At 39.3% G+C, this 23,389-nt stretch overlaps 1 protein-coding gene and 1 long non-coding RNA gene across 6 annotated transcripts in view; one reads left to right on the forward strand and one right to left on the reverse strand.

Moving 5' to 3' along the window:
- Positions 1-23,389, forward strand: part of LOC109402790 (box A-binding factor) — a 116,252-nt gene that overhangs the window by 66,947 nt on the left and 25,916 nt on the right. For all 5 annotated transcript variants that reach the window (XM_029856335.2, XM_062860765.1, XM_029856333.2 and 2 more), the window contains exons 3-4: positions 18,102-18,321; positions 18,421-18,553. In XM_029856335.2, coding sequence (XP_029712195.2) covers positions 18,102-18,321; positions 18,421-18,553 — 353 coding nt within the window. The remainder of the gene's footprint in view (positions 1-18,101; positions 18,322-18,420; positions 18,554-23,389) is intronic.
- On the reverse strand, positions 1,143-1,425 carry LOC115257077 (uncharacterized). Its single transcript, XR_003892940.1, has 2 exons — positions 1,296-1,425; positions 1,143-1,243 (listed from the first exon to the last, which is right to left on the reverse strand). It is a non-coding gene; the product is annotated as an uncharacterized LOC115257077 (long non-coding RNA).

Raw genomic sequence — 23,389 nt, forward strand, 5'->3', positions numbered from 1 at the left:
CCTTGACTACCTAGGTCCGGTAGAAGTTGCGGTCGGTCGGCGAAAGGAGAAGCGATGGGTGGCAGTCTTCACCTGCATGGCCGTACGGGCGGTGCACCTTGAGGTCGTCCACAGTCTCACGACGGAGTCGTGTCGGATGGCCATCGCTCGTTTCTGCAGTAAATTCGGCAAACCGAGCAACATTTTCTCCGATAATGCCACGTGCTTTCGGGGAGCAAACAATGAGATGCAGAAGATCAACCAAGAGTGCGCAGAGACTGTCGGCAGCTCAACTACCGCTTGGCACTTCATTCCGCCCGGAACTCCGCACATGGGTGGCGTCTGGGAGCGGATGGTACGGTCGGTGAAGGAAGCCATGCGCGCACTCGACGATGGACGAAGGCTGACGGACGAGATCCTGGCGACAACACTGGCGGAGGCGGCCGACATGATCAACACGCGGCCACTAACATATTTGCCGCAGGACTCGACCGAAACGGAAGCACTGACGCCGAACCACTTCCTACGAGGAACGGTGTCTGGTGCGGACGTGAAGGTGGAGGAATCATCTACACCCGCAGAAGCTCTGCGGAACTTGTACAAGCGTTCCCAATTTCTTGCGGACCGCATGTGGGAACGGTGGAGCAGGGAGTACCTTCCTACGATCAACCGACGGTCGAAATGGTTCGACGATCGACAGCCGCTCCGAGAGGGCGACTTGGTCTTCGTAGTCGACGGCAAAAACCGGAAGTGCTGGAGACGCGGCGTCATCGAGGCAGTCATCCAGGGCTCGGATGGCCGAGTCCGACAGGTAGACGTTAGGACCGCCGACGGTAAGGTACAGCGACGAGGCGTGGTAAATTTAGCGGCATTGGAGGTAAGGTAAATCCGGGAATGCCGGATGTTACGGGCTGGGGTGTTACAACGCCGCAAGGATATAAGTTTTTGTAGTTTTCGGGACCGGTCTAAAACATGTACCGGTCTAGCCGCAACATAACCACCGCAGCATGACAGCTTGCGTGTGGTGGTAGTAGTAGTGTGATAGGCAATGAGCGAGAAGGTAAATAAAAACCATATGATGATGATGGGAATGACGATGATTATGACGGTAGGCGCGGTAGGCAGATATTTCGCCATTGCAGTAAATAGATAAGGCAAATTAGTTGAGTTGTGCAAAGGTGCGTTATTTTATTGAAATTGTAGTGAATTCGGGGCGAGAATACTTCCAAAAATCGGTTGTAATTATCAGCAATACGGTAAGAACCTGAAAAGAAATTAATTAGTGTTGACCGTGAAATGTTTGTGTGAATACTCACCAAGATTATTTCGTAGCTGTTGCCAATCCGATCCGTGACAGATACCTGGGAATCACCGGTAATAGGAATAGGAAAGGTGTCCACATTCCGGCGACATTCGCTGTAAGTAATTACACGTAGATAGTAGCAGAAACGGTTTGAGTGTTTATTTATCATTTACTATCTACCGTACTACAGATTCACACTAAATCAAGTTAGGGTAACTGCACCCATTATCATCCCAAGATAGAATTGGAAACCACTTCTTGTGAGTATTTGTACTAGAATAGATTAAGAATGTTAATTGAATGATTAAATAAATTGCAGTTTTAAGCGTTGCTACAAAATCTGAGCCGCTCTAAAAATTTTGGTTTCCCTTCGGGAACAATTATCATTCAACAAGAATGATTTATGACAAACTTCTTTATAAGTAGGAGGGGTGGAGTAACTGGGAACTTAATGCACCACAGAATAAAACAGTAGCGCAAAACAGTATGAAACAGAATGGTATGCGGAAATTTTATGAAACCGTCAAGAGCATGCAAAGAAAAACGGCGGCGTCTCTCGTCGTGTATTAATTCCGAAAAGAGAGATAGAGGAAATAATAGAGGAAACTATGCTAGCTACCAGATATAAAGATCACATCGAGATTTTGCTTTAATGTCGACGAACAGAGCAGTAACGATCGACAAGCTTTGGAATGTGGAGCTTCACACACTTAATGAGATGAAAAAGTTAATCAAGGAGATGAATGCTGCTGGAAAGGACGTGTTTCCGGCTGAGTTTTTCAAACACGATTAACAGCTGCACGAAGTACTTCTCAAAATATTCTCTTTAAAAAATATTAAGAGAAAAACAATTACTGGGTCTGGATGGAGAGCTTGATTTGTTCTATTTGCAAAAGGGACAGATTGGAGGGCGTCAATTACCGAGGAAAATTCCGTCGGTGTACAAAATCTTGTTACGCATTCTGTTTTAAAGATTCTGGCGTTGAAGGAGTCTATTAGGGCGAATATCAAGTAAGTTTCCAAGAGACCAACCAATGTTGAATCAAATGTTTGCCTTGTGACAAATTTATTATCTATCTAGCCAGGGATTGAACCCATGACCTTCTGCATATGAATCAGAAGCGGTAGCCACTAGACCACCAAGCCCGTCTGATTTCTCTGAGTGGTTTTTGGAATAGCTTCTAAACAGTTTCTCCAGGGATTTTAGCGTAAATTTTGTAGAACTTCCTCCAGGGATTTCATAGAGGTTTTCATAGGTTTCCTCAGAATATTTCCTCCCAGTATTCCTGAAAGCAGCATTGCTAGGAAATCTAGAAAACCTCTAAATTTCTAGATTTCCTAGCAATGCTGCTGAAGTTCCTTGCAAGATTTCTCCAATAGCTCTTCCTGGAGTTTCTCCCGAGACTCCACTAGGATTTCTTTCGATATTTCATAGGAATATCTTAGAAAAAATATGGTAGGCTATCCCAGGAGGTAAAACACAAAAAAAAAATCTTTAGAAATCCTGGCAAGAATTTCGGGAGCAACAACTAGAGAAGTCCTTGAAGGAACACCCAGAAGAATCTCGGGAGAATTTTCAATAGGGATTCCAAGAATAATTCTGGGAATAGTTACGGGAATTTATTTTCGAGAATCTCGAAGGATCACAGAAGAAAATTCCGAAAACCAATACTAAGAAAATCCTGGAAATACTTCCGAAAAAAAAATGCTGAAAAATCTTATGAGTAATATAGTCAACACTTTCAATTTATTGGGTTTTTGGCTTGCAATCTAGAACATAAATATAAAGCACCCAATTAATTTGTTATTCGTAAGCTATAACTATAAGCAACATTGGACAATAATGAAAATTTTGGGAGATATTGCATAATAAATCCTGAAATTCTCTTAGAGACCTCCCACGTGCAGCATCGAAAGAAATCTGCTAAGAGAAATACTGGAGGAAACTCCGAAAGATATCTAAGGTGAAACCTCGCTGGCGTGCGAGTTAGAGGCTAATTCGTCTCGAGACCCACGCTTTACTTTCCGTCCGAAGGAAGAACTCACATTTTGCGAGTTTGTCGGGAGTGGGCTTCGATCCCAGGTGCTCGCCGTGATAGTCAAGTGTTCTAACCATCACACCAGGTCCGCTCCACAAGGCCTATTCGACTTCTTAGCGCCTTACATGTACTTCCACTACCAATCAGGACAGTTTCACTTCTATATGGGACTGAAATACAGTATTCAGTGATCTTAAACTGTTTATTGGCATTCTTGATTTCACTTAGCGATGACGTTTGTTCATTCCTACTACTCGTCGTGCTACCATTGTTGTTTCAGTTGAGGTGCTGTTCGTCGAAGTGCTGCTTCCACCTTTCATAAATGAACATTTTTACATTACTCTGGTATGCAACTCATTTCCGTTACAAAAGGCTCACAATGTAACTCTTTTTAACCTTCTTCGTGCATAAGCTGACGCTCCCCACGCTAACGTAGTGTAGTGCACGCTCAGTATGCCTGCCTGGGTCATAATGACCCCAATGCATGACTAGGGTTAATTACCGAATTTTCGTTCACTGTGACCTTCTCAACTTCAAATTCTTATCAATGTCGATCAAGTGTTTATTTAACTGAATTGTCGGATCCAAAAGCCATTAGAAGTAGGGGGGCTACGACCAAGCGTGGGGGTGGCCAAACAATGTCGTTAGCGTTACGTAATGAATGGATGCTAACCAGCAGTTGTGACGTTATGCCAGAAAAAGTGACAAGGTTGTTGTAGGTTACTCATACAGATTATCTGAAACTCAGCATTTACCGTCAAAAATAACATATTGAAAGGGTCAAGTTTCATAACACCCAACGATTCCCCCATGTGCTCACATTTTCTGGTAATTAGCCACTCGACGGTATACTCCCCCCTTTTTGTCAAGTCATTACCCGAAAGCATCGCCCCTAATTTGTTTGCCATGCGCGGCATACTTTCGGTGCCAAACATTTGGACTGTTTTTGGAGATCCACCACAAAATAGAGCAAAACACATTGCTTACGGCGCTAACGAGTACCCATGGCATGTATTAATACAGTGCAGTGGATGAGCAGCACGTGCCTTTTGCTGCTGTCTGTTATCATGCCAAAGCAAGGGCCGCAGATTATTGCATAATTTCGAATCAAAACAGCAGGGAAAGGTGGCGTTCTTAGATGATGGTAGGAAAAAAAAATGACAAAACAAGCGAAGTTTCGTTGACATTCTTGGTTTAGGTCGTCCAGCTGGGTTCAACTGGGGCAAACTTTGTTCGTTGTTCTCTAACCCGGGCGTCAAATTCATCGTTACATTATATGTACGCGACTTGTTGTTGCTGTAGCACACTTTAGGCATGAGCTGTGTGTGTGGATGTATTTTGCGATGCTTTATGATGCCGAGGTGCGCGAATAACAAGTTGAAAGTCACGTGCAGATGAAACTTTGAATGGGGTTTAGTATGGAGAGCTGCTCGCACTGTACAATACCTGAAGGTATTATGTATGACGACGAGTATCGGGCAACCTGCCACACCAAATCGTAGTCTCCAGCGGTTCGTGTTCGTTTAAGGTGGTTCGCTTTTATCGGGACGAGCACTTGGATTGTCCTCGGCCATTTGGCTTCTGCTTGAATGGAGTTAAGGGGAGGTTCTGATTTGCTAGGCAGTGATAAATTGACTATCGTTGCTGATGGTGGCTTGCAGTGGTACTGTTCGAGTGGAGTGATACGTCGTTGAAGATTAGCGTTTGTGTGGTTTTCAAAGTGAAATTATCTGGCCTGGCGACTATGAAGTGATGAACATAGGGGATATAGTGCTGTGACCAGGATCTTTATCAAATTGGATGAATCTCAAAATGTGAGTTAAATACTAGGTGTAATCAGTGAAACATCATGCAGTCATACGCAGCTGGAATTGCTAATATTACTGAATATCGTAAAGTAACTCTGAGTTGTGATTGTGGCACAAATTTGAAATTATATAGGATTTCAAAATATCATTAAAAGAAAAATCTGCGAGTTATTTGACCTGTTTTGTAAGCAACTCATTTTGAATAAGAAAAAGTAATTTATAAATATGGCATATTTTGTGAAATGACCTGTTTACGAATAAAAAAAAACTCAAAATCATCAATTAGCTCGGTATTGTCTCTTTTCTACAGTACTTTCACGTGAATAAAAACTATTCGTAATTGATATTTCTACAGTTAACACTTTACTCGATCTTCCCTTACTCAATGCATTATAGTAAACGATTTCCTATCCATTCCCATCAAGAAAAAAAAAATCAAATGCCGTATAATGTAGAAATTGAATTTAAAAAAAATTATAAAACAATTTGATATATTTTGATTATTGAGCAATACTATGGTGCTTTATTAGTGATGTGAAAATATGTTGCGATCATAAATCGTAATTTTCTTGGTCTGTAAAACCTCGGTCTTTAAGCTTTAAATATTTCATTTTCGGGAATCTTCCCTTTTCTTTAACTGTTTACGACGTTTAATCATGTTTTACCGTGTCTATTCCAAGGTCTATTTCCAAGAAGTCTGCAATTTCATTTTGGATTGGTCTTGAAAATCTACGAAGAGTTTAACCGAAATTATCCCAGGATTTCCATAATATTTTAACGCGTTTTATTGGAGTCCTAGGAGGTATTAGACTAAAACATTTTCCAAAGATTTTTTTTCGTCATTTCATTAATAAATTATTCGATGAGTTCTTAAAAATTTATCCTAATATTCATTCGAGGATGCTTTCACATATACTGCAAGAAATTAACCCTTGGTGGTGCTGCTTATTTTTTAAAAGTGGTTGAAATTGGTTGGAATTTGTATACTTTTCTAGATTAAAATCGCAGTTTAAGCCAAATATATTGAGATTTGGAGGTGGAGCAAATGTCTCAAAGTTGAATTTTCTATTAATAAAAAGATGCTTTCACTTTGAATACTACAACTACGACAATTTTCAATTTATTTTCCATCTTTTTATGAATCTCCTTTGAATCGATTTTCAAATAAACTTGTAGAACTTTTTTTTTCAAAATCACGAAAAATATGAGTTTTTCAAGGATTTGTATTATTTTGTTTTCTTACAAAGCATAATTTTAGGGCTCGATCCTTTATCAAATGCTTTAAGCGTGTTTTTGCAGATATTTTTGTTGCCTAAATATGTCCTGAACAAACTATTTGTTAAAGTGTTAAATTTTATTATTCTTTTCACCAAAAACTACCAAAACATGTATCTAGAATTTTGTTTATTTTCATGTAGTATTATATTTTAAGACAATTTTTTGGCAGCTTTTTTCTCAAAAAAAAAAGATGCTAAGCATGAGATTTAAGGATATGGTACGTAGTGGAAGAATTAAAAAAAAAAACTTGCATTTCGAGCAGGAAAACACTCATTAATCAGAACACTTCAAAAAGCGTAGTTAATGCTTCCATATTATTATTTAGAATCAAATTTTTAGTGCTGCGCTGCTAGGAGGCTGTCGAAAATCGGGTGGGTGCGAGCTAGGCGCATAGCTCCCGTGGAGCTCGTCTCATACTAGGATAGGATGTGACAACAGAAAATCACCTGCCTTGTTTTATTTCCGTTCGATTTCGTCGACGGTGAAAATCCAGTACTGCCACTTTCCTTTATTCAAAATCTTTCAAATTATTTTAATTTAACCTTTCAGTACTCGCGCCAATTTTTGTAACGCGAGCAGTCGCGCGTTGTACTTTGTACAACACCCATACATTCTGAAATATCTTAGGATCCTGATTGTTTAGAGGAGGACTGTCTTTGGCAAACATGTTGTAAATTTCATGGGCTACTTGATGCTGACAAAGTTGATTCGTAATACGTTCACTAGGCGGCGCTAGTGAGCAATATCATGTTATATCTTATATCTCAGGATCCTGATGTCTTAGAAAGATGGTGTCTTCGGCGAAGTTGTTTGGTAAGTCAACGGCTTACATATTATTGGCCGTTTAATTGGAAATTTCACCAGTAGGTGGCGCTAGTGAGCAAATAAACTTTATATCCTATGTATCTCGGGATCCTGATTACTTAGAAAGATGGTGTCTTTGACAAAGTTGTTTGGTAGGTCAAGGACTTACGGATGATTCACAGTTTAATTTGAAATTTCACCACTAGGCGGCGCTAGTGAGCAATTTCATGTTATATCTTATATCTCAGGATCCTGATGTCTTAGAAAGATGGTGTCTTCGGCAAAGTTGTTTGGTAGGTAAACGGCTTACAGATTATTGGCCGTTTAATTGGAAATTCCACCACTAGGCGGCGCTAGTGAGCAAATAAACTTTATATCCTATGTATCTCGGGAACCTGATAACTTAGAAAGATGGTGTCTTCGACAAAGTTGTTTGGTAGGTCAAGTACTTACGGATGATTCGCCGTTTAATTTGAAATTTCATCACTTGGCGGTGCTAGTGAGCACGTAAATATTACATATTTGTATCTCTGGACCCTTATTACTTAGAAAGATAGTGTCTTCGGCAAAGATGTTTGGTATATCAAGGTCTTCATAAGATGAGTGACAGTTTGATTTCAAGTGCCACCACTAGGAGGCGCTAGTGAGCATGTAAATTTTTAATCTCATGTAGCTCAGGATCCCGATTAAAAAGGCACGGGACACCGTCTTCAGCCAGATGCTTTACAGACTGAACAGAACTTAACACTAGACCATGGACACGACATACATTGCATGCACCAGTGGATAGCGGTTACACGCTTGGTAACGCTAACCGAACGACCACGAAGCTCCACTTTACTCAGAAAGATGGTGACTTCGGCAAAGTTGTTTGGTAGATCAAAGACCAAATAAAGGAAAAGTTACCTCTCGTGCCGACCTTCTAAAAGATCGAAAACTTACAGATAGTTGTCCGTTTGAATCGTAATTTCACCACTAGATGACGCTAGTGAACATAAAAAATGTATATGCATACAATAGTTCTCAGGATCCTGGTTACTAGAAGAGAGATGGTGATTTCGGCAAAGTTGTCAAATAGGTTAAGTGCATTTGGTTGATGGGCCGTTGAAATCAATATTTCGCCAGTAAGTGGTGCTAATGAGTATGCAAATTTTATATCTTATATATCTCCGAGTCTGATTACCTGGGAAGTTGATATCTTTGGCAAGGTTGGTTGGTAGATCAAGGGCTTTCAGTTGATTGACCATTTGATTCGTGCTTCTGCCACAAGAAGACGCTAGTTGTAAATTTGCAAAAGCATGAACGTGTTATTATTCATCTAGAAAAAAATCAACGAGCTGTAAATTTGTATACTTTCGAAAGTTTTCAAAATTTGAAAATTACACAACTAGTTGATTATAATTTGTTTAAATTTGCACTTGATTGATTAATTTTACATGAAGTTAAAGCGCTTAGTAAAATATTCAATATCTGACCGTCGTATTTCAATATACTCTATCTTAAGGTTGTCAATGTTACGGGATAAGCACATCCATCCTTTAACAATGTCGAAGACATCATCTTTCTAAGTAATCAGGATCATGAGATATATGAGTTATAATATTTGAGTTCTCACTTACGCCACCTGGATGTGGAATCCCACATCATACTTGTCTTCATCAGTTAGTGTTTGATCTACTATACAACTTTGCAGAAGACACCATCTTTCTAAGTAATCAGGGTCCTGAGATGTATGAGTTATAAAATTTCAATGCCCACTAGCGCCACCTAGATATGGAGTTTCAAACCAAACGGCTCTCCATCAGTTAGTGTTTAACCAACCAAACAACTTTGCCGAAGACACAATCTTTCTAAGTACTCAGGATCGTGAGTTATATGGGATATGAAAATTATATGCTCACTAGCGCCGCCTATCGGTTGAAATCTGAATTTCTCAGATCACCTCGCGAAGGCCCTTGATATCCCAAGTAACTTTGCCGAAGACACCATATTTCTAGATCATTTAGATTTTGAAATACACTAATTCACATTCAACTGTCTATCTTATCATAAATATAGTACGTTCTTCATATTGCGATTTTAAATTTTCCGCATTATAAGGAGTTATACTGTTTTCAAAAAAGGTCTTATAATATTCCAAATAAGATTCCTGTAGAATACATTTGGGGTTGACGTCGATAGAAAAGATGGTTTCAAAGTAATAGTCGATAATTCTCATGTGTTGTACAAAGTACAACAGCGCGATTAACGAAAGGTTAAAGATTAAAAATTTGATACATATTTCGCACCGTAAAGCACTATTTGCTATTTGAATAGCATAACTTGCAAGTAAAATTGCTTTCAAACGCAAGTTTCTTTAATTAACTGTGGAATCAATCAAAAGTTCAATTGATTCCGAACTAAATCAATAGTGTTTATAAATGTTCAGGCATGGGAGTTACTTTAGGTTGATTTACATTTGAGTGCTAACATATTTGAGGCGATAAAACTCGAATAATAAAATACAATGATTTTGAATATTGTTATCAAATGCCAAAACTACTAACTAGCAACACGGCAAGCTAACAACAGAGCGATCTGATCGCAGCAAACGGACACCAATTGCAACCAATCAGCGATTGGTCTCCGTTTGACAGCAAATTGGTTTCAAATTGACTGACTACGTAACGCATCCTATCCTAGGTCTCATGCGCTAAGGTGAAAAACATCTTCTTGGTAACGAATAACCTTAACAACTTTTTTTCAAGTGTCTTGTTGGTCTATGCGATACGACTAGGGACTCTCAATGCATAGGTTAAGGTTTTAATTCACATTCGTTTAGGAAGTTTTTGTTGTGAAAATTTTTCAATTTAATCAGCGCATAGACGAAGCTCATGAGACACATCTTGAGAAAAATGAGGCGCACAACTTTCAGTGTACAGTGATCCTGGGAGCTCGCTTGCAATGTGGCTCCCGTACATGGGACTACTGCACGTGTACATCAACTCTGGTTGAAATTTTTTTGTAGTTTTTGTACAGTTCATTCACAACATTTTAAGACAAATGTCTAAAGAAGTCTAAAGAAAATGGTCAAGCAGTTAAATAGTTATCAGGCCCTAAAGTTATTTTTTTAATAAGAAGGAGAAATGAATAAAGCTTATAGTTTGCGTGACTTTGGAAAAAAATGTTCCACAGGTTTATTAGAAAATAAAATTTAAAGATATTCATAAAAATATTGATGATCGGTTGATAATTGAGAAAGTTATAACACCAAAGTGAAAGCACATTTTTATTATTCAAAAATTCAATTTTGAGGCGTTGCACCACCTCTGAATCTTAATACTTTTGGCTTAAGTTCAGAGGTTTCTCTTTTTATGTAATTTGAATCCAAAAAAGTGTACGAGTTCCAGGCCTCAGCGACTTTTGAAAAAATGAGCCGCACCTTTCTGGATACATATTCAATCAAATTATTTTTGATTAGTGATTACATAATGGATTGTCTCAACAATTCCTCCAAAGAGTGTTTCTAGCCTAGGGTTTTGAAAGGGGTTTAAGGAGTTTTAGGAATGTTTCAAGTGGTATTAGGGGGCATGTTAATATACCGGGGGTCCGGGGATTTCCGGGGGTCTGTATGATAGTTTAGGGAATTTCAGGGGCTTTTCAGGTGGTCTCAGTAAGCTTTAGGGGTTTGAGAAGCGTTTCAGAGAATTTCTCGGGGTTTTGGGAGTTATAAGACAGGTGGTTTCAAAGGAGTTTCAGGACATTTCAGTTGGTTTATCTGGTTTCAGGGGGTTTCAGAAGCATTATCAAGGTCATTTTAGAGTGTTTCAGGGAGTTTCAGGAGTTCTTGTTTCAGGTTTCGAGGATTTCAGAATGTGTTTAGTGGCATTTCAGTGCGTTAAGAGGGTTTTAAAGGCACTTGAGCGTTGAATACTTATGAATACAGAGAATAGCCAAAATATTCGGGATTGGCAACTTTTTTTTTCTCTCAAAAAAGTTCAACAAACAAGCTGTAACTTTTCATAGAGTGCATAAAAAAAATCTCAAATTTTGACTGTTTGTCAACCTATTATATGTATGTGCATCATTGGCACAAAGCTCGATTGGTTAATCTTTCGCAAAGCTAGAACCATTCTGGTAAAATACTAGTTTTGGATAACTAATTTTTGAACTGTCATATCTCGGAAACTAGGGAGCCGAATCGAATGAAATTTGGAACGTTTATCAACAATTCGAGATTCTGCGCGATGCTGAGGCGACATCTGGCTTAGTCGCTCTAGCATGAAACGCCTCTTAAACCCCTTGAAGCTCCCTGAGAAAGATTCAACAGTTTTGAAATAAATCGAAAACTCCCCTGAACCCCTCCCAAAACGCCCCTGGAAGCCTTGGAAACCTTCTTCTGCTGTTCCTAGCTTCTGAAGAGTGCACATAAGAATATCTGAAATCAACTCTCTTAAATCCACTGGAAACTCCTTATACACTTTCTGAAAGTGGCCTTAGGATATCCTTTGCTTAAGCTTCTGTGGAACTTATGGAAACCCCCTTAGCCCTATCTCAAACTGCCAGGAGTATAACCTGTTCTCGCGAATTCATTTAAAGCACTGATTTTTTCTATGCCATGCTTCAACTGCACTTCTAGTTTATGTCTGTTTTTGGCAGTTCAAGTAGTTTAATTTGAGAAAAATGATATTGACATTTTATTTCGATCCGTGTTATTCCGGGCAAGATTATTTGATATTATTTTTTATCACGTTTTTATTTTATTCAAAGTATTAAAATTGAAAAATCTGGAAAACTGAGTTGGGTAAAATTGCTTGTTATAATAATGAAACTAATATTGTTAGCTTACGAACAGCAGGGTAGGACACACCGATCTTTCAGCAGGGCGTTATGATGAACAAACAGCATTTTCATGTTGACCCATGCTATAAGCTAAAATTTATTCACATTTAAATTAACATTACAATAAATAGTCAATCATTTACTTACATCTTCGATGTTTATCTGCCACAGATTAACCTTCACGTACTCGACCCCCGACAACTTCATTTTCAAAATGCAGGAATTTCGTCAATTTTCATCCGATTTTTTTTAAGTCGCCCTCAACTGATCATAAATTGGAGCGTGTTTATTACACTCAAGTGGCCATGCAAAATCTGAAACCATTTCGGGTATATTCCGGAATATGTTGGGATTTTGAAAATGAGTTTTAGGGGGAAAATAGATAGCCACTGTTTTCTTTGGTTTAACAGAATGCATGCCGAACCATATGTGATACATTATTTTATAGTTATTCGTTTGATTTTCCGGAACGTTGTTAGATTAACTTGTCGAGGTGCATTATATTGTGAGATTTGATAAATCAAACCCTAGATAAATCGATTTCAACATACATTTTCAACGTTTATCGGGTTTGATTTGCTGCCTCGTAGGGCCGGACACCAACCTCCGGAAGAACAGACGCTCAGGTTTTAAGAAAAAACCTCCCCCCTCTCATGTCAGCCTACCACCACCTACACATACAATTAGTTTCCACCAAGGCGCTTCCGTAAGGATGCTCGCAGTTCGGCTGATGCCAATCGGAGGTTGGGGATAGGAGTTGCTGAGAAGAAGCTAATAGATCTCAATGGGATCTGACTCACGCAAAATACGCAGCCTTTACCGCGTCAAATTCGAATCAATAACGAAAATGTCTAAACAAACATTTAAGACAAACTGTAATCGATATTGTACATTATTTGCCTTATGTAGAATGTTAGGCACATATGTAATGCTTCTTTTACCAAAATTTACCAATTTGTTCATCGAGCCCATGTTATTATGGGCACATGGATGCCAAAGCATTTTCAACAGTGCAAAATAGGTTGCCTCTTAGGGTGAAGATTGAGGAAGCCACAGTCAGAAGAACCAAAAACCCGTTAGCGCTGAAAAGTTTATCGATTGGTTACCCGCTGTTGGTGACCAAACGATCAACTTTTCAGTGTGAACCCAGCATCCAGCAAAAGGCCAAAGCCAAAAGAAAACGATGGGGAAGGTATGTTGCATGAATGCCGGGCAACAGCTCTGCAAAGTTGGTGTGCGCTACTGATCCGGCTGGCATAAGTAGGTGTGGAGCCAAGCGTGGAGTGCAAAGAGCAGGGGAGGGAGAGGGGTCTTGCTAAAGTCTACGGTCCAAACAAATCCAGACAATTTTGTATGGACAAAAGCGTAGAAATTGATGAGCGTTGATTGTGTATAGGGGAACTTATGTATTTTCGGCAGTTTTATCCTGTTCGTCATGGAGATTGTATGGAACCTGTTGTTGTTGAAGTAGGCGTCAAAATTTTTTCAACTAAGCTGAACTATACGACCAGGTTTCAGGCAATTAGGTTACAAATTAGGTACAAAAACTCCTCAGATTGGGGTCAGATTAAAACTTTGATCTGTTCCAGTTCTTACAAAAAACGACATTACTTTGAGGAGTTCGCACTGGATATATATCAACCTATTAACTACCATGCGCCTCCTTCCATTATTTGTGCAGTGTAGCTTACGATGTACACTGGGGCAGAACGCTGTTTTGGACAGACAAAACCTCTAGTGCTCTGGATATCCATCCTTGAGGTTTGGTATCTTCAGAGAAGTTTCTTGTAAGAGTTTGCACTAAAATCTGGTTACATGATATTTGATCTAGACAAGTTGCAACTGATCTAGATCAGTTTTAGGTTTTTATAGAAGCGTCCTAGAAGAAAACTTTCTTCTGAAAAGTTGTTCATTCTGTTATTTTTGACATTTCTTCCGAAGACACTTATATTGTAAAATGCACACAAAAGGCACAGTGGACTACTTCACTAAAAAGTCGAAAAAATCGATTTTGATCAATATTTTTAAGTAAAAAAAAATTGAAAAAAATTCGAACGTTAGGTTGGTACCGAAATGATACAGGTGGAGATGTATGGGCGAATGCACGTACAAATTTTCGCGCAACGCAATACAGAGGCACGCGGACGGGTGATCCCGGTGATCCGACTCTCTCTGGAAAAGAACCACGGTTCGCTCACTCACTGCACGGATCCGGATATTTTCAACGGATCCGGATCTGATTGCCCATCTCTAGACTCTTTAAAGCGAAATTAGCCACACCCTAGCCATAGCAATAATTAGAGCTTCATTATCGAGCACTTATAAATGACGTCGAATTTTAGAAGAAAGGGAGTCACTGAAAGTGTAACTAGCCGTGTATTAGATATAGGAAAATATCCTAGGCGAGCGAGGAGGTGTCATAAAATTTCTAAATGATCATGTTCACCTGGTTACAATGGAAGACTTATTACTCGTACAATAGAATTCGCATTTTGTTAAATGCACATGCACCCAGCGCCAGCTTGCATCCACACTCGCCCAGATGGTCAAACTTCCTGGTTCGAATGCACTGCTCCGAGATCTCTGCTCTGTCGCAGCTAGCTGCCCTTTACCGAGGAGAGTCTGTGCGATGAGCGACAATTCCATCCAGCCAGCAGACAGTTTGCCAGTTTTGGTGACAGCCCTTGTTTCAAACAGAGGATGTTTTTGTTTACGAATATTTCCACCTACTCGCAACCATAAACAAAATCGTCGTCACATTACGGCAACGAACGATGGACAACGACGACGGAGCCCTTCATCTGCTGCAGCAGTACTGGCGGATTGACTGGCAGGTTGCGAAGCATTTGGCGCGAACTGTGTGGCGACCAGCTGTACTGTTGGGGAATGCGCGACTTGAAGATCGGTTTGAAGGGTTTTCGCGACCATTGAAATGGTAATGTGTTCATTAAGCTAGTCCCACGCCCCATGGTTCTCTGTGCAATTTCGATTATTCCAGTCAATCACGGATTAGCAACTATGAATTGTGCGGTCCTCTAAGCGCTGGTTCATACTCATGCTCTGTTCAATAGTATTTTGAGATTACCAGAACTGAGTCTACGTAGTTTATGGATAACGCCTTTAATTAAAAGTTATGCATTTTTTTTTTCTTGGAAATCTTTGGCTAATTGCAAAGTCACTTTTGACATACAGATGTTTTATCTGTATGTCAAAAGTGACTTTGCAATTAGCCAAAGATTTCCAAGAAAAAAAAAATGCATAAGTTTTAGTTAAAGGCGTTATCCATAAACTACGTAACTTCTGTCGGATTTTTTCATGTTCTTGTTACATTTCTGACGAAAATTCTAATAGATTTCCGGGAGAGTTTCCAGATTCTTTTGAAGATTTATTGGAAGACATCTTAGAGATAAACGTTTAAGAAAAGTACTTAACAAAAACCCTCCCCACGATATTCTATAAATAAAAATGGTTTCTGATAAACCGATAAACATTTTCCACCAGGAAAAAAATTGAGATGTTACTTTGATCCAACCACAAAATGTGTATGAAACTCGACTTTGAAAATATTGGTCTGTTGTTAAGACATAAAATCAAAAACAAAAAACAAATAAAAATGAGGAAATGCAGTTTTGCTAACGCACGGCTGTACAAAGAAAATACCGTAAGATTCTCGCTTCTCGCAGAAAAGCTAGGACATAATTTCTGCAATGTTTTTTTACTGGAATATTTATTTTAGGCCGAAAAAAACTTCACTGTGCGTACAGGATTCACTAAATAAACTATGCTTTTTCAACCATGTAATGTGGTGAGCATAAAATGTAATATAGTTAATTGATTAAGAAAAAATAAGTGATAGTTTGAATGCAAATTTGAAAAATTTCATTGATTTTTTCAAAGTTGTTTCCAAAAACTCACTAAACAAAATCTCCACGGATAGACAATTACTAAAGCAATACTCTAAAACCTCTTTTGACAGGTTATTTTTATGAACTTTAAATTTATGCACCGTTTTATGCCCTGTATAAAAAGAGGAAGTGTTACTCAGAACCAATGTTGTGCATAAGGCACCAAGTACACGGGGACAAATATCTGACAAGGAATGATCTGAAGAGTAAATAGGGGTTTCCAGGGTGTCTTAGGGCGTTTTAGATAGGGTCAGGGGCGCTGCAACCGGTTCAAGGGGGTTTCAGGTCCATATTTTTAAGTCTCGAGAGCATTCAGAGATGTATGTTTTTTAGTTTTTGAGATATGATTTTTTGAAAATAAAAGGTCAAATTTTCCCATACAAGACACTTTTTTAAATTTTATTATATTTTGATTCCTTATAATATTATGGATACCAAAACCACCAGAAATCACTTTAAAAAGCGATACTATGCATAGTTTTATGAGAATTTGCAATTTCAAGCAATTTTAGAGTAGCTAGTACTAAAATATATGACTCTAAATTCAAAAAAATCATATCTCAAAAACAAAACAACATACATTTCTGATTTTTTAATATGTTACGCCAAATTTCCTGAATTTTCTGATAAAAATATAAAACCAGGGTACCTCTTTGGTCCCGAGACCATAAAAACGTGAAAAAACTAATATATTTGCATATTTTATAGTACTCTTTACCTTTTAGCCCCTTTAACGTATTTTTCCTGAAAACTACAATTCAATAGCTTTCAAACAAAAAAAAAGAAGTTTCAAATCGGTCAACTGGTTCAAAAGTTACGATTTTTAAAATTTTAGTTTTGAAAAACCTTATTTTTTTGGACCATTCTATATGAAAATTGGTCACCCTAATGACGAAATAAAAAAAATACGGGTCTAATTATTTCCGAAGAACTACAAGCTCACCAAGTTTCACGGCAATCGCATTCCAATTTTCTATGGAATGGCTGTTCTAGGGGGACTTATGGGCGTTTCAGGAGCTTAGGCAGTGATCTGTACAGTACTATCGTACCACTATCGCGATAATGCTTTTATCGTCGTGGCCAATGATACACACCGTCATTTCGAGTGAAATTGATCGCTGCTTTAGATGATTTTCGGCGGGTTTCGTTTCAGAGGCATTACGCAGGCATTTTCGGGGGTTTCGGATGGTCTCTGGTGCATAATATGGGGTCCATGGGTGCTTTAGGGGGATTCCGGAGGAATTTTAGGATCAGGAAGCTTCTGAGGATTTCTGTAGGTTTTAGAGGTGTTACAGGTGCGTTTTTGGGGGATTCAGAGGGTCTCAGGTGCGTTACGTGGGGTCCATGGGGGTATTAGGGGTATTTTCGGAATCCATTTAAATGGCTCTACAACCCCGATTGATTGAAGGGTGTTCTTGAAACGCCCCTTATACGACACTGATCTGAAATGCCTTGAAATGTCCCTGAAATCTCTGTAATCCCATTGGAATGTCTTTGAAATCGTCATAATAAATTTAAAATGCCACGGAACCTTTTGCAATACCTTCAAAGGGCTCCAGAGACCCCCTGAAACGCACTTAAAAACCCATAGAAATTCCCATGTAATGCTTTCAAACGCCACAAAAACCTCTCGGAATTCCCTTAATTATTGAATACTATTGAAACGCCCCTGAAATCCCCGTAATTCAATTGAAACGGCAATGAAACTAAACGGAATGTCCTTAAAAGGCTTCTGAAGTCCCCTGAAATGCCCCCTAAGTCCACATGTTTTCTCTTCAGAAACTCTTCTGTAGGATCTACATGAAAATATGGATGTATAATATGTATTCTAAAGGTGCTTCAAAGAAGCTGTCCCAAAGATCGCGCTCCAAAAAGCAGTTGACGATTCAGTAGCTTACGGATTCTCCATCTGGAAGAATACTCGACAGGAATTCATGAAGAAAGAGACGATGATGGTGGGGGATGCATCGACGACGGTGGTGCCAAAACAGAAACAATCCGTTCATTTGATACCCATTCAGCAGTTTATTTTGTTTGGTTGTTTGGTGGAGATGATGAATGCTAAACATCGATTTTCCCTGACGCTTCGTCGAGAGTGAGCTGGTAGCAAGCATGTAAAATCGCTAATGGTGGTCTCCGATTCTTCTTCCGGTTTTCGTTTCAGTCCATCGTACAGCCGGGGCGGTTTTCCGACGGCGGCATCGATGCAATACTTCGGAAGCAGTCCCACCCACGAGTCGGTACACATGTGGTCCCCTGGGGTAGGTCTAAGCGAGAACGAGTACATCAAGGGCAGTTTACCGGGTTTCCAGAGGATTGCCCCCAGTACCAATGCTGCCCGGGCCAATCACTACGGTTCGATCTCATCCAGCTATGGACAGCAGGTAAGTGTGTTGGCGTGTAGCTTGGGTTTCCAAGATTCCCCAGATTTAAGCCTGTATAGCAATCAAACCTGTTGTATCCTTCTCAATCTCCACGTCTAGTCAGAAGCATGGTCGTCTCACTACGACACGATCGCCTACAGTACCGCGTCCAGCAATGGCTCGTCAGGTCGACGGCCTTCCACGAGTGTACCTACGACGACACCGTTCTCGGCAGCCGCCTCACTAACTGCAAGTAAGTCATTTTCCTGTTTATCCTATTGCGTTAAAACATAGAAAAAAAAACCAAGCCAGCAGTACCATAAAGCACCGACCGAAATCCTGTTCGGGGTTCATATCGCAATTGCAGCTGCTATTCTCACCAAGCAATTGTTAAACTGTTGTTGTGACAAGCAAATGATATTCGGGCCGACTGACTGCTGCTAACAGGTTCAAGTCAACTTCACCTTCTGGTTCTGTGCCCGGCCGGCCTGGGGGAGGCCAAATGATAGGACGTGACCCAGAACTGCACGTTGCATTACAAGACAGAAGGGAACCACGGCGGCGAATTTGATAAGAAGTCGGGTAAGGTGCCGCCATCGTTTCAATTAATGGTGGGGGCCATTCCGATCGCCTGGAAACTGGTTGTGAAACTTTGTGGTGTGTTATCGGGTGATTGTTTTGCTTGGGATTCCGTTGGTCGGTTCAAAAAGTGGCAATCGTGGCACCTTTGAATAATACTGATGGGAGGTGTCGTTTCACACACGTATGCTCGGGGACAAATTGGCAAATAATGGAGAAGCGTGGGACGATGATTTTAATACATGCGGTGAAGACGGAAGTTTTTGAGCTTAGCATTCATTCTTGAGATTTTCGACTGCGAAGATTAGAGTAAAGTGGGGCAAAAGTTCGAGTGGGGCAAGAGTTTCTTTTGAAGTTTTTGAGCTCAACTCAAATTATTTCTTTCGGGTGTCAAAGTTGTTCGAACCCTTTTTGAAAAAGAGTCTTTCACTCCAAAAATTATAAAAATTGATCAATATTTCGAAAAGTTATGACAAAATGTTGATTTTTGATCAAAAAATTGTAACATGCGATGGTCCTTCCAACGCATGGAATGGAATTGTAATGAAATCGAATTCGATATTTTATTTTGGGGCGTAACTAGGTATATTTTGAAGATGCTTTAGCATGTATAACTTTTTGCAAAAGAGATTTGGAAATCATATTTTACACATAGTGGGGCAAAAGTTCGAATTGTGGGGCAAAAGTTCGAGTCATGTGACAACTTTAGGTATAAACCTATTATTCTGCAAAATGTACATATTATCTCTAAGAGTAATAGAATTAGTGAGAAAATTAGATTAAAGTTGAAAGAAAATGTTGTTTTATCTGAATTTAACGGAAAACTACTAATTTTTTGGTGTAGTGAATTTAACCCTGATTTGGGTAAATTCCAGATCTGATTTTAAAGTGTATTCCAGTTCTAACATCAAATGTTAAGTGGTTTCAGGTATTCCTATTACCAAAGTGTCAAAATAGTGTGCTACGGTTAGCGAAATTCCACAACCACTAGATTCGAACTTTTGCCCCAGTGGTGGGGCAAGAGTTCGAATAAAACACACACATACAAAAAGTGTTGTAACTCAAAATTGAAAAGGCATTTTGCGTAACTTTGTTCAGCAAAAATTTAGCTCATGGATGGTAGAATCACCACATGGTATTGATTTATTTTTATCTGCTTCGATTTTTTGAAATAGGTTGAATTTTCAACTAGGGTCGAACTTTTGCCCCACCTTACTCTACTTTAAAAGAACTTTGGTCTGGCTTGCAGTCTTAATAAATTGGCCTAAAAATTTATTTTCTTGGCTCCAACGTTTCGATCCCAATTTGGATCTTCATCAGGGATCTATTTTTGTTTATTTGACAGACAGAAACATAAATTATTAATAGTCGTTTTTACATATATCATAAACTTACAAAGAATTATTCGTAGCTGTCCAAAAACATTCAGATTATCTCACAGAAACAGACAACACGATCTTGACACTTATACAATAGCAATAGATGAAGCACAAATGAAACAAAATAGAAACTTTTTATAGGACTTCCCAACGACAAAATTAAGACAATACTACAGGCTGAATGTTTTTGGACAGCTACGAATAATTCTTCGTAAGTTAACAAATAAAAATAGATCCCTGATGAAGATTCAAATTGGGATCGATACGTTGGAGCCAAGAAAATAAATTTGTAGGCCAATTTATTTAGACTACAAGCCAGACCAAAGTTAGCATTCATTCAATAGAAATATGTGAACATAACTACCGTTCTTCTTATACTCTAAAATAATTGGCGGAAAACTCTAGAGTAGAGATATTTTTACGATCTTTTATTGCTTGAGGTAAATAGTTGGAACTGTAATTCATTTTCCAGATTTTTCGAAACACTTGACGAAAGCATGACCGATGAATCAAAATAAGTTGAAGAGTTACTAACCGCGTTTATAAAGGGATGAGCCTCTTTACCGTACGAGCAATTTCATGGAGACGTTTGATTGTTTGTTTTTTTCTTAGTGAGTTTTGAATGATGAAGCGTGATGTTTCTGGTCACATGTATGTCGTTTCAAAACTTGCAATCACTTAACAATCATAGTTTATTACGTAAAATGTGATCTTCAAAAGTGGGTTAGAAAAAGGGAATTGCAAGAACAGTTTAATTATTACATTTCAAGCTATATCGAGGAAGTAAAAACTCAAAAAAAAAAAAGTAAAACAATGCAAAAACAAAAATGTATAAGTAATTTCGGCTCTGTTATACCCATGTGGCACCCGAGCCTTCGAAATAAACGAATAAGTAAAAAAATCGAGCTCAACTAACATTCATGCTTATGCCTCAAAATTGTACGTTTGACCCGTGCAATTTCCCTTTATATACCAACGATTCTTTTTTGCTTCTGCCTGGTAGTCCACATACTGATAAGAACGAACAAAATCAAACCTCTCATTTTGATGTAATAAAAAAATAGCGAATGGCATTCCCCACCATGCTGGTCGAACCGAACCGTCCTCGCCATGAGTATCGTGCTGGCATACATCACCATAAAGCACTTATGTTTCTATTGTCCGTGTAAACATGCCATCGCTGGCTGCCCAGCTTGGTCGCCTACACGAGGCGAGACCCAAGCGGGACAAACTAATTATACATCGTATTTGTTTTACGTTCTACGTTTTCTGGCAAAGCTCAAACGAATGCAGGCAGCTACTGCCCGCAAGAAAGCAGAAAAAAATACAAACGAAAAAAAAACATGCGACAAGGGGAACGGGAAGTCCTTCCGATCCCTGGGGAGAGCACATTACTGTGGATTGTGGTGCGTGGCCCAAGACATGTTGGTATTTCCGGTACCAGGGGAAATATGTGCAACTGGAATGCGTTGAAGTAACGGGCGCTATGGGTAGATGACTAATTGTTTAGCGAATGTTTTCATTTGAGTTGGCTATTACACCAACCCGCATATCTGGAATGAAAGTATTGAAAAAAGGCGAAAACGGTAAATTTCAAGACCATTTTTATTATTACTACACAACCAAACGAAATAACAACGTATAGCAACGATAGACATACTTTAAGTACTTTTTTATTCAGGTCCCCTATAGCCACAGCTGTTAATGCGTGGGTTATCAGCATGACCGACCATGCTGAGGCTGACGGGCTCGTTTCCCGATCGGTCAGGATATTTTCGTAAAGGAAATCTCCTTAACTTCTTTGAGCATAGAGTATATTCGTGCCTGTGACACGATATACACATACAAAATGGTCAATGACAGAGGAATATCTCAGTTAATAACTGTGGAAGTGCTCAAAGAACAGCTGAGAAGCAAGCTTTTCCCCAATTTGTACATTTAGCTAAGAAGAAGTATAAGAAGAATGGTTTGGGCCACGTTTGGGCAGTATAATATAGCACTTATTTTTTTATCTGTATTAACGAGATTTTTAGCTCTAGGCTAGTTCATCTCGGGACCCACGCTTTACTTCCCTTCCGAAGGAAAAACTCACATAATATTATATAGCACCTTGTATAGAACAAATTACAGAGTTAAGTTGAGAAGCACTTTATTTCAGCCTGCATTATCGCATTTTAGACTGGTTATATTGCTGGTTATAATCGTGTTGAACGTCTCCTCAGTTCATTTTTTCTTTGTCATTGATTCTCGCAACTTTTTCAACATACAAACATTGCCACCCTGAAGACGAATTAAACCGTGCAAACAACTATGAAATCTTGAATAGAATTTTTGCAATAACTTTTGAGGAATTCCTGGTAGTATTGCACATTTCCCACCCCACTGGACCCCTCCCAGACATCCAGTAACTGTAGCAGATGTTACATAGGATGATGAAGTGGAGATCATATGCGTACATAGCTCCATTTAGGCGCATGTAAAATGTACGCATATCGCCTCCACTTTATCATCATATGCAAAATCTTATACGATCACTGGTTGACTGGGCTTTTGCAGTCCAAAAATTGACTGGACAATCAAGCTGGCAGTACGAGCAGGAGACTCTACAGCTAAAGTATCTGCAGTTCTCAACAACCTATTGAACCAAAAGTACCCCGCACACGCAAAAATCTTCATTGACGGTTCGCGAGCAAACGAATTAGTGGGAGTTGGAGTATATAGCACCACTCTTTCAATTGCTAACAGAGTTTCGAACAAATTCTCCGTCTTTTCGGCCGAGGCAGCTGCCATCTACCTCGCGATCCGCAACATCGGTGATCCTACCTCTCCAGTGATTATTTTTTCGGACTCAGCTAGTGTCTTAAGTTCCTTAGAAAACCCTAGGAATAAACACCCTTTGCTCGAATAAATCGAAAGACGGATACCCCTGAACACTACACTTTGTTGGATACCGGGGCATTGTGGGATTAGGGGTAACGAAGAAGCAGACCGTCTGGCAAATCTAGGAAGAAATGCAGATATATGGAATCTTCGAATCCCGGGACAAGACGTACTAAGAACGATAAAAAACGGTGTTTACCGTTCCTGGCAGCATGAATGGCTTTCGAATCGAGACATTTAAGAAAAATTAA

Source organism: Aedes albopictus, chromosome 3, assembly GCF_035046485.1.
Source record: "Aedes albopictus strain Foshan chromosome 3, AalbF5, whole genome shotgun sequence".
NCBI classification, from domain to species: Eukaryota; Metazoa; Arthropoda; class Insecta; order Diptera; family Culicidae; genus Aedes; species Aedes albopictus.